The sequence below is a fragment of the Polistes canadensis genome, unplaced genomic scaffold (genome assembly GCF_001313835.1).
Source record: "Polistes canadensis isolate GaletaPanama2010 unplaced genomic scaffold, ASM131383v1 scaffold_16, whole genome shotgun sequence".
NCBI classification, from domain to species: Eukaryota; Metazoa; Arthropoda; class Insecta; order Hymenoptera; family Vespidae; genus Polistes; species Polistes canadensis.
In genome coordinates this window covers 1,388,096-1,399,905 of record NW_014569563.1, presented here as the reverse complement: position 1 = coordinate 1,399,905, position 11,810 = coordinate 1,388,096, and the positions used below count along the sequence as shown (strand labels likewise).

General features: G+C 31.3%; 2 protein-coding genes across 5 annotated transcripts in view; one reads left to right on the top strand and one right to left on the bottom strand.

Annotated features, from left to right (window-relative positions):
* Positions 1 to 7,462, top strand: part of LOC106793631 (guanine nucleotide exchange factor for Rab-3A-like) — a 28,933-nt gene extending 21,471 nt beyond the window's left edge. For all 4 annotated transcript variants that reach the window (XM_014760740.1, XM_014760742.1, XM_014760739.1 and 1 more), the window contains 8 exons: positions 3,459 to 3,855; positions 4,497 to 4,824; positions 5,039 to 5,293; positions 5,439 to 5,677; positions 5,952 to 6,335; positions 6,410 to 6,512; positions 6,603 to 6,669; positions 6,772 to 7,462. In XM_014760740.1, coding sequence (XP_014616226.1) covers positions 3,512 to 3,855; positions 4,497 to 4,824; positions 5,039 to 5,293; positions 5,439 to 5,677; positions 5,952 to 6,335; positions 6,410 to 6,512; positions 6,603 to 6,669; positions 6,772 to 6,851 — 1,800 coding nt within the window. In that variant the 5' untranslated portion in view covers positions 3,459 to 3,511 and the 3' untranslated portion in view covers positions 6,852 to 7,462. The remainder of the gene's footprint in view (positions 1 to 3,458; positions 3,856 to 4,496; positions 4,825 to 5,038; positions 5,294 to 5,438; positions 5,678 to 5,951; positions 6,336 to 6,409; positions 6,513 to 6,602; positions 6,670 to 6,771) is intronic.
* Positions 7,463 to 8,396: 934 nt separating this feature from the next.
* LOC106793595 (methyl farnesoate epoxidase-like) lies at positions 8,397 to 11,305 on the bottom strand. The gene is made up of 7 exons (XM_014760645.1): positions 11,269 to 11,305; positions 10,894 to 11,191; positions 10,625 to 10,816; positions 10,260 to 10,464; positions 10,048 to 10,168; positions 9,734 to 9,914; positions 8,397 to 9,462 (listed from the first exon to the last, which is right to left on the bottom strand). Exons 1-7 carry the CDS (start codon positions 11,303 to 11,305, stop codon positions 8,913 to 8,915), a joined length of 1,584 nt encoding a protein of 527 aa, XP_014616131.1. The 3' UTR covers positions 8,397 to 8,912.
* Positions 11,306 to 11,810: the final 505 nt, after the last annotated feature.

Genomic DNA, 11,810 nt, shown 5'->3' with positions numbered 1-11,810 from the left:
GAGACAAATTTTCAACATTTACATTTAGAGATACATTCAGTTGAAGAGAAATTTCGTTTACAGTTGTGAGATTATCAAGCACGTACAAAATTTTGTGACGTTTGCTTCCGTTCCGAATTCGTCGGTCGTAACGTTAAGATAAATTGACAAATTAATTTCTATCTTTTTTTTTTTCAAATCTATTTTTTTAGATAAATCAGATGCGAGACAATTTTTAACATTCACATTTAGAGATTATATTCTCTTATGTATTCGGTGTAAGATTATCAAGCACGTATAAAATTGACAGATTATTATTTTATTTCTTTTTTTCTTCAAATGTATATTTTTTTTTTTTAAATGAATTAAGTTAATATATATAACCGTTTCAATTACTAAAATTGAAAGTTTCGATCGGAAAATATTCCAGTATATCTTTCCATTGGTTGTTTTACCGAGCGTAAAGGAATTTCAAATGAATGAATCTTTGGATTTTGCCAGTAACTCTGAGAGATTACTTAGCAGTTTGTTTCTTTTGTTTTTCTTTCTTAAATGAAATTTTCCAAGTTTTAGTTCAATCTTCGTGCGCACTCAACGATGACTCCGTTATATTATTGCATACGTCTTTCGTACGTGATCTTTTCGTTTGTGGAACAAACGTATCGAACAAAGTGCTTTTGTAGAAAATAATATTGAGCATAAAGAGTGATTTTTACACTTTGTAACGATCCGTAGAGGGAAGGAGGTGGGTTGGATGTGCGTGATACTTTGGTTCGAATCGACACGTAGACGAAAAAATATTCCTCTTTTCTTTTCTTTTTTTCTTTTATTGTTGTTAATTCAAACTTCGTACTTTGATACCTGATTGTTTCTACGAGTTCAGCAAGAAAAAAGAGAACAAAAATACAATCAATAAAATCGTTCGTATTATATCATTATTAATTTTACGGAAATATATACAAACATTCTTTCTTTATTATTATTTAAAAAAAAAAAAAAGTAAATTAAATGAAACAACGTATCGAATTTAATTGAAAAGATCGAAAGATTAAAATTAATAACGAATTAATTCCTCCCAATTGATTTATATAAATTGTTATAGAATTCTATACGATTTTTAATCGTGAGAATAAATAAATAAATAAATGTATGCATATATATATATGAAAAATTCTCATTCGTGAAAGCACGCGATTTGCTTATTTTCCCTGTTACGTGATATCGTACAAATTAATTTGATTAAAATCACGAAAAGTGAAACTATAGATATACGATAATCGATAATAATAATAATAAAAATATAACGATTGTCATGAAAATTGTAGAACAACGAGTAATATAACGCTTACGGTCGTTTATTGTGATTATACTCGAAGCAAGCTATGAACGAAATCATTTTTGTCGATAGCATCGATAAATTGTTAGTTATTTAGAAAAAAAGGGTTACTATGGTATGGTGGGGTAAACCTTTCATCGTGAGTTAGCGCCAAGGAATTCAACTAACTAACATAAGATCGATTAGTAACGTCGTTAAATCAACGCCAAAAGGAGTGGAAGAAAATAGAACGAATTTATCAGATCCGCCATGAGCCATCTTAGCGTAACGATCTAACAGCGTGGCATTCATGGTTGCAAATAAATAAAAAAAAAAAGAAGAAAAGAAAAACGTACCAACATAGAACAATCTCGATTAACAATAAAAATTGTTACTCGTGCCCTTATTATTAAAGCATCCTCCCAGTTAGTTTTTATTTATAAAAATCGTTAATTTCGTTCGAGTTGTATGAAATGAATGAATTCCTCCTCCCCCTCCCCCTCCCCCGATTAAAATAGCGGAATTAGTTTTGATTTCGCTAATGGAAACAAAAATCAGTTAATTGTTTCTTTTTCTTTTTTTTTTTTCCTACTCGTTAGATGTAAAAAACGTAGTGGCAATTAGAAGACTAAAGAACGATGAAGAAAATGAGAGAGAGAGAGATAGATAGATAGATGAGAGAGAAAATTAACTACGCCTCGTTTCTTAATTGACTTAATTCAGGGTAAAGTGTGGGAGTAGAAGGGGGGAGGAAGATAGAAAAGGAATGCTATGACCGGTTGATTCCCAAGTACCGTTTATGCAATGCGAATGACTGAGAACGAATGACGTGATGCAAGCGACATCGCACTTGTGCTTGTTGTTGTTGTTGTTGTTGTAGATCTTGAAGAAGAAGAGGTGGTGCATGTAAGATCTCTAGCAAAGGAGAGAATGAAAGAAAGATATCGAGGTTTCCAACTTGGCGTATCTCGGCTCAACTCGGGATTACTCGATTCGCGTTTAACGATCAAGAAATATCTCGGTCATGGTATTTTTGTTTTATTCCGATTCGCACGAAATATCGAAGGTTTTAGTTTTTATTAGAAACGTTGCAATTAGTTAATAGAATGGGTTCGTATATTCGAATATACGCGAAACATATATAATATGTGTTTTATATATATTATATTTTATTATATTATTTATATATTTTATTTTATTGTTTTACTTATCTTCGAATTTTGTGAATATTTATCGGAAAAAGAAATTTATTTTGTAATCACGATCGCGTTAGTTTATTCCTTTATCAAGTAATTTAAGAAAAGAAATTTAAGAGAGATGGATTTTTTTTTTTTTTATATTGAAAACGTTTTAATTAGTTAATAAAATAGTTCGTATATTCGAATATACGTGAAAAACATATTTTATATTATATTTTATTATTTAACTTATATCTTATATGTTTTTGGATATTTATCGTAAAAAAAGAAGAAAAAAAGGATACGAAATTTATTCTATAATCACGATCGTAAGTTTATTCCTTTATCGAGGAATTTAAGAAAAGGAATTTGTAGTAGGTACGTCTTAACAGAGATGGTTCGTGAAAGTTTCGAAATATTTAGGTCGATGATAGTGTACAGTGGGTATCATTGTGCATAGCACACGCTTGTATGCAATAGTCGGACCGGATACGTCCAGTCTCTCTGTTGATTTCGTGGATCCGTGTCACGCGAGACTATGATACTACTCCCTCTCAACACGTCCTGTCACGAATGACAAATTATTTCTTCTGACGTATAAGCGTCATCGTTGTTTTAAAACCAAACCAAAAGAAAAAAAACACACACACACGTGCACATATACACAGATCAATTTACGATATTGCTTTCGGTGAAAACAGTGGATACTTTGATAAGTAAATAATCGAATTTCTCTTACTTTACAAACAAAAAAAAAAGAAAAGGAAAAAAGAGGGATGTAATTCGATCTTCTATTGCTAATAATTAAATTGATATCAATTTCGTTGTGAAAAAAAAGCACTTATCGTATTATATTCTAGTGGATAGAAATTTAATAACGATCGAAATAAGAAACCCCTTCCCCTTTCTTCTTCTTCTTCTTCTTCGTTAAGCTTATCGATGAAGATAAAAATAATCATTGATGATGTGTTTTATTTGAATAAAAGTTGCAGATAGAAAAGAGACGAAGTAGACTGTATTATAAACGTATCAAGTTGCGATGAAGGCGGTACAGGAACAACAGCAACCGGAATCGATAGAATCCAACGAATCGGTTTCCGCCTCTTCAAATGAGTACGCCTATCGACCATTGACAACGAAACACCGAAGAGCCGGAAGTACCGGTACTACTGGAGACGAGGAATACACTACAGATGAAGATGAACTTTATCCGGACGAGGCCGATTGCACGATCGGTTCGACGTTACATGCACCTCATCCGATTCTTAAATCCGATCTTGCAAGAGCTGCAACAGATTTATTTGGATACGCGAACAAGAGGGAGGACGAGGAGGAAGAACCTACCAGTCTCTTCGACGAAGATGACAAATTTCTTAACAACAGGTTAGCCGAATGTTAACGAGAGTGCCCCTTTTTGTTTTTTTCGATTTACACCTCGTATTACTTTTTTAATCAATATTTTCTTGGTGTACACGTTTAACTGTTCGCGGCACAGTATTTCAAATAGCCCTACACGTTGCATTGATTTTTTAATGCGTTTTTAATGGAACAAATATTGATATATTTTTATTAATACAGGTATCGCATAATGTAACATCGTAAACAAGAAAAAAGAGTAATAGTTTAATTACATTTGTAACATTAATTGTCGAAGATATTACCGAAAAATATAAATTTATGTGTATGCAGTTATTGCAATATTTAACGAGGTGGGACACTTTTAAATTTCACCGTATCTCAAAGAGTTAAAGAAAACTATAAAATAAATCATTGTGTTTAATTAAAGTATAAACAACAAGCATATATTAAAAATATAAATTTGACTGAAGTGCCATGTCGTTAACGGACAGAAATTTCTAACTTTCGTTAACGTCATTTTGAACGTATAAATATTGATCTTCCCTTGTCATAAATATGTTTTGCAATGTTTAAGGATTTTATTATTGCAAAAAAAAACAAATTACTTGCTTCGAAAGTTCTTAGTACATTTTCGTATAATCGGACTCGTTCTTCTTTAAATTTAGTTCTAGTTTAGCCAAATCGAATTCGCTCTTCGTATACAACGACAAGATACACAGTGTTTTAACGAGGCATCGAAGTCCGACGACAATGAACGAAAAGAAGCCTACCGAGTCTATCCTAAAGACGCATGCGTACAAGTCGGAGATTCAGGTACCTGCTACTCAGACGATAACTAATTTGGATGTTAGGTTGGGCGAAGAGAAAATAAACGATATTATGGAAGAAGATACAGCGACTAAACGGGACGATATTTGTTCGTCATCGTCGAAGTCATTGTCAACATTATCATCATCATCATCATCAGATATATCGTCTAGGAAAAATGTTCAGGTAAAAATAATTAAAAAATCATTGTTAACATTGTTTTAAATGTATTAAGATATTTAGATGAAGATATTGTTGTTAAGAAACTTTTAATAGGAAATAATGAATAATTAAAAATATATTTGAAAAGATTCGTTGTTGTTGTTGTTGTTGTTGTTGTCGTTGTTGTTTTTGAAATTAATAACGAAAATAAATAAATAAATATCTCGGCCGAACGTAGGCTGAAACGAGAGGTAAGGAAGAAGAAAGTTCTGTAATAAAGGATCCAAATGATCATCATCCACCCTCGCCAACTACAGCACAATGGGGGAGAGCCGTGGCAGAGGTGAAAGAACACGCTGTGGCTAAATTGCAAGAGGAGTTGAAGAGAGCACACGAGGAATTGAAATTGAAGGATGAAGAAGTGGGTAGGCTGTCAAGGATTCGTCAGGACGTCGAAGCCGAAGTGGAGGATTTAACCGCCAGTTTATTTCAAGTACGTCGTCAAGTCGTGTCATGTCATGTCATGTCATGTGTCGAGAATTGACATTCGAATATTTTAAAAAAAAGGGAAAAAAAGAAAACGATATGAAATATCAAGCAGCAAAATGTATAGTTAGGATTTTTTTTTTTATATATAGGAAGCGCACAAGATGGTGCAGGAGGCTAACATGCGTCAAGCTACGGCGGAACGTCTTTTGGAGGAGAGTCGAATGAAAGCCGAGGTTTTAGCCGCCGAAGTGACTGCATTAAAAACTTTGGTTTTGACTTCGACACCGGCAAGGCCAAATCCCCATTTGCATCCTCAGATTGACACGAGATGTCGTTTGAGTTCGAACGACGAATCCCAACAAAGTCTTTTCGCTAAGAAACATCGAAGGTAATTATTTTCTTTTCTTTTCTTTTTTTATCTGCAATATGGGATTATAACTCTTCGAGGCACGGTGATATTAAAAGTGCGTTCCAACTTTTTTTTTTTTTCATGCGTAAACGTGCAATATTGAATTATTATTATTTTTATATGTGCACGTTTTGTATATTTTGTATACGTTTTTATTTATCTAATATTTCGTGCCTTAAAGAGTTAACGAATGAAGTCGAAGCGAGGAATTGTTATTAACGAAAAATTGATTAAACTTTTTTTAATCAAAAAGGTCGCCGTCGCATTTCAATTTAAAATACGGTCGAGAAAATTCACCACCTGAGTCACCTGTTAAAGAACAGAGGCCATCATTACCGAGCGATAGGGAAACATTAGCCAGGGATTGGAAGAAAGATCGTGAAAAGGATAGAGACAAGGATTGTAAGGATCTAGGATTGGAGGTAGATCCTAGAGTACATACGGAGTTCCTTAGGTGGAAGGCAAATCCTTGCGTAGATAAGAGCGATCCATTTGTTGCCAGAGTGTTCAAAGAAGATATAGATCTTTGTTTAGATTTTCCTAATAAAGAAATTGGTTCGAGAGTACGACAAGCTGTTCTAGATGGAATCATTTTCATCGAGGCTGTCAGTGATAAGACCAAACTTGCCTTTCCTAAGTACGTATATATATTGATTGAACTATAATAATTTTGATAATCATTTTAACTTTATTCTTCATTATATTTTTTAGAAAATGTGCACTGCTCGAAGCATCAAGGCAATGCCATTATCGCATGAGACTGGGTGATCAAGAGAATCAATGGCATTGTATCTCTCAAATTTGTCGCAACCGAGTTAGTGTGTTTTTTTTTAATTTTAATTACAAAATATTTTTCTATACAATTTGGATATATAATTAACCGATAATTCTTTTAACGATTTAGATTATAGCGGTCTGCGATTTTCTCAATTATTTACGTTACGTAGAACGAGGTCTTGTTAAAAGTTCAGGTAAATTATACGATCGATTATTTTGATAGTCTTATGTTGATTTAAAATTATACTTTGTTTGTAAAATAATTCTTTGGGGTCGTTTTTGTTTTTTTCTTATAGTTCACGACGTATATTGGGAAATTACACGGCTACGTAAAGAGATGGTGTTCGCTCGGCTGGGTTTGGTGCTTTCATCCTGAAGTATTTTTCTAGGGGAATTTCATCTAGTCTGGAAATATAACGGCCGTAACGCGGACCTAGAAAATTTTATTCTATTATTTTTTTTTTTTCGACGAGGGAGGAAGAAAAATGGCTGGAAAGAGTCCGTTAAAGGATTTATGTAAGATAATAATATTGATCGTGACGTAACGATCGATAATAGTTGTCTTCATTTGACATGGGGGAGCTGGTTATTTTATGAAATCATTCTCTCATTTCGTGTGTCCTACTGTCTCTCTCCCCCTCTCTCTCTCTCTCTCTCTCTTTATATTTTACCGTCACTATTTAGTATATTAGATTGCACTTATTGCCAATTGGGGAAAGAGATAATGACAAAGCGACAATGTAATTGATCCACGGGGCTGTGAATGATCTTTAAAAGAAAAAAGAAAAAAAGAAAACAAAGAGGCAAAAGTTAGACGTTGTCGACAAGTTCCCTACATGACAAATGTATATAAGAAATGACGTTTTTTGAATCTATATTACTTTATACGATTAGAAAATAGAGATACATTGAAAATGTTACGGACGTTTGTGCAATGAGAAAAAAAAGAAAAGAAAAGAAAAGAAAAGAAAAGAAAAGAAAAAAAAAAGGGGAGATACGACGCGTAGCGATCGTCCCTAAAAAAATGTTGATATTCGTTGTTATATTATATTTGTGAGTATACATTATTGATATTATTACCTGTAGATAAAAGCAAGAGAGAAAAAGAAAAAAAAGAAAAAGTAAGGAAAAAGATGAATAATGTTTTATGTGGACCAGAGGAATCTTTGAATAGTTTAAAATATACAATGTAGAAATCATTTATCTATTTCCTGCATTCGTCCTAGACGTTTATTATATCAAGCAGCGAAAGTTCTCTCTGTCGAGATTAGTTTAAATTCATTTAAAGAGATTCAATAGGAGGAAGAATTATTAGTTATTATTAATACGTGTATGTATGTTGCGAGTTGTTAAAACCAAGAAGGTGCATATAAAACGTAAAGAAAAAAAAAACAATTAATTTATTTGCGATAAATCTCATCTGATAAATAATCTTCCGTATGTAATAATTTAGACGATCGTTTTAGGAATTAGCAATCTCTCAATCCAATTTTTCTACGCGGCTTTTACGTACGAGCTGAAACGTTTTTTCAATTCGTTCGATATAAATATATAATGATATTTTGCTATTTCGATATTTAAAAGTTATAATATATTATAGATCTTCGATTTACATGTTGAAAACGAAGTAATTAGCAAGCTGATTATAAATATTATAATGACTTTGTCGACTGAATGGCGATATTTATAGTCTTCCAATGATTTCATTCGATTTACAGTATAGTTATGAATTTTTGGTCAAATTATTATTACGAGACAATGCGAATATTGAATCAATTTCGCTGAATGAAATATTATTGTTATATATATATATATATATATATGTTGTAGAAGTAACAAAGTTTTTTGTCTTTTTTATTTTGTTTTTTTTTTTTCGTATTGTAAATCAATCTTGATCAAGTTTACTCCATACACATATTTCGTAGAAACAAGTATCGCTGATTATAATTGAGGGAAATGCGAAAATTCTGGCCGTAATTTGTTTTTTTTTTTTTTTTTCATTAACGGCGAATATTTCCTGTAAATACAAGAACTTACTATTACTATTACTACTACTTGCCTATCGATTGTAAATAGACTGTCAAAATGAGATCTGAAAAGATTCTTGTATTTAAAAGAAAAGAAAAATAATAAAGGTAAATTTCATTGTTCGATCGTTTTTCTTTTAAAAACATTTTTTTTTTTTGTTGAAAATATGCGTTCATCTTTTAACATGGATTGATTGTAAGAAAATGACTGACCCTCGCAGATCGAAGTAAATAACAATATTTCAAATGATAAACGTTTATGTGATGGCACGTTACGTGTGTATCAGTCTTTTTATTTATAATATGTAATATAATAATATAGTATTTTGTTGTTTGCTTGACGTTTATAATTGGTCTTACGTAATTAAATATATTGAGGTTCTTTATTTTTTATTAGTCTTTCACGATTATTATATTCGTTTTTTAATGACGAGATTTATCGGCGGGGGTGAGATGGTAAAACCATCGATACCTAATAAATTAGGTTCGGGATATCCTGGAGCTATGGCAAAGTAAAATTTTTGCAGCATGCAAGCGGTTACCAAGAAGAGTATATTTTTCGCAAGAATCTCACCTGGACATCTTCTGCGACCTGTACAACAAAAAGAGAAAATTATTATTAGTAGATATACAAAAAAAATGAAAGTATAATAAGGTGATACATTTATAAAAATAATAATCGCGTAATATATACGAATACCTAATCCAAATGTCATTATCCAAGGATCGTCACAATATTCTCCATTTTCATTGATAAATCTTTCAGGTCTAAACACATTAGGATCACCCCAGTGATTTTCATCCATATGAACGCTCATAAAATTTGCTAACATAATTGAATCCTTTTTTATATTGTATCCTAGTAGAGTTGCATCGTTTATAGCACGATGAGGTACCGAAGTCGGTCCTACGTTTCCCATTCTTGCAACTTCCGCAAGAGTTGCTTGTAAATATGGTAGTCTGTGTGTGAGATTTTAATAGAAACAATAATTCGTAATTATGAATAAATATATCGCACTAGATTTCTATTATGTTCTAGATCAGTTAGTTCACTTAATTTATTATTCATTTGTTATATTGTATTAACTATGATAGTTCATATTATTTCTTTCTCTTTGAATGAGATTATTATAACGCATTATAGCACTTACGTTATATTCAATTACGATTTATAAATCGTGTTTATAAAAAAAGAAAAGAAAATTGTGAAATAGAAAACAATCTAATATACCGATTTCTATTTGCCAGACGTGGTAAAATATCTTTCCCAAGAACATCGTCCAATTCGTCGTGTATCTTTTTTTGTATATCTTGTTTTACCGATAGAAATGCTATCACGAAACCTATGGTATTGGTGGTTGTTTCAATCGAAGCAACGAAAAGATCTCTGATTAGTGCGATCAAGTTTTCATCTGTAAACGATCGATATAGATTTTACGATTTTATTGTATAATTTTTGCACGTAAAATCAAACTAGAAATGTTATAACATATATATATATATAGATAGATAATAAGATGTTTTAATAATAAAGAATATTCTTACCATTGAAGCATGAAGGTGAAGATAAATTCGTGCACCGCATTTTCATTTCATTTAAATAAATATCGATTAGGTTCGTCGGTTCATTTTGTATTTTAGTCTCATCGTGTATCCTTATCATTTTCTATGATCAATAAACATTTGTTCACATATATATATCTATTATGAAAATTAATTAAAACAAAATTATATTACAATATATTTGACTGTATTACTTTGAAGTATAGCCACATTCGATTATGGCGTTCTTGGATTTGCGTATATCCTGTTAGATTTGGGAAAATATATCTGAGAAAAGGTAAATAATTTATTATACGACCGGCCGTGTTGTAACCTTTTACATTTTCTTTCATTAACGCGATAACCTCCTTCAATTTCGGATTTTCTTGATCCAATTGAAATCTGACGAAGAACGTACAACGAAGGAAATATAATTAAATTTATCGTAGATATTTATTTATTGAAAAAGTATATTATAAAATTAATAAATATATGTATATATATATATATATATATATTTAATATAGGTCTTATTAAATGTAAACGTTTATTTATATATATATAAATTAAATATACTTACTTCGATCCTGTAATTAGAAACCAAAAACTTGCAATAACAGCGATAGAAACGAGATCATATATTTCTGTAATTGGGCCTTTTTTATCTGCCAATTTTTCGATCATTTTTAACAACGATACAGTATCATCCAGTATCATATCTTCCATGTTTGTTTTATCAAAGCCAAGATGTTTCAAAGTTTTTACTGTGAATCTATATATAATTAATATTAATTAAAATGAATACATTTTTTTTTCTATTTCTTTCTTTTTTTTTCAGATAAACATTACCGTCTATGTTCCGACCATACGTCTCCATCGTTAAATATCAATCCTCTGCGTTCGCCACGTGTTCTTAATCGTATTTCAAAGTTATTTGGTCTGCCATCGAATTCATTTCGACTTAACATTTCGACAATAGCGTTCCTTCCCGAAACAATTATAAGTGATTGACCGAATATAAGTTTTAAATGTACCACCGGTCCGTAAATTTCAGCCAAATAACACCAAACACGTACGTGAAATTGTATTTTCTTCAGTAAAGATTTAACGTCCAACATATTTCCGATTATTGGTAACCCTCGCGGACCTTAAATGATATATATCGTTAATTCAATTACGTTTTTTTATGTAACACGATTATTATTATTTTGAAATAATAATTACCTGGCGGCAAATTTTCTGATCGTTTTCGATCGATCATTATTTTGACGAACAACAATATGATTATCGCATTAATGACGAAAAACAACATTTTTCAATGAGTTTAACTTTTATACATCGACTTTTATGAATATTCACGATATTTTTAGTATCGAAAGTAATACAAGAATTATTCACGAAGTATAATTTTAAACAACAACGTTCGTGACATTCCGTGTTGCGAGTCAGTTCGAAACTAATTTTTCCTTTCACTTCTGCAGCAGCTAAGAACTTGTCCGGTTTAAAAGTTTTCGATTGCATACTATGACACTTTCTTCGGTATACTCAGGCTCTTACGTAGAAACCATTTACGGAAGTTCTTACAATGTTAACACAGTTATATAAATAACGTGTACTTGTTAATTAAATTTCTTTGAGATTATTAGTTATTAATGTACTATGGAAGAAAATTCTTCCGATTACTTTCATTTATAAATAGAAACGATACGTGATTCTCAATCGGGTTGAAAAATATTAAATAAGGATATTGAAGATATACAGGGTTT

Coding starts and splice junctions, on each gene's coding strand:
- LOC106793595 (XM_014760645.1), bottom strand. CDS start 11,305: ATGATCGATCGAAAACGATCAGAAAATTTGCCGCCAG. Junction 11,192..11,268: donor ATCAGAAAATTTGCCGCCAG/GTAATTATTATT, acceptor ATATCATTTAAG/GTCCGCGAGGGTTACCAATA. Junction 10,465..10,624: donor TTTCTAATTACAGGATCGAA/GTAAGTATATTT, acceptor ATATTTCCTTCG/TTGTACGTTCTTCGTCAGAT.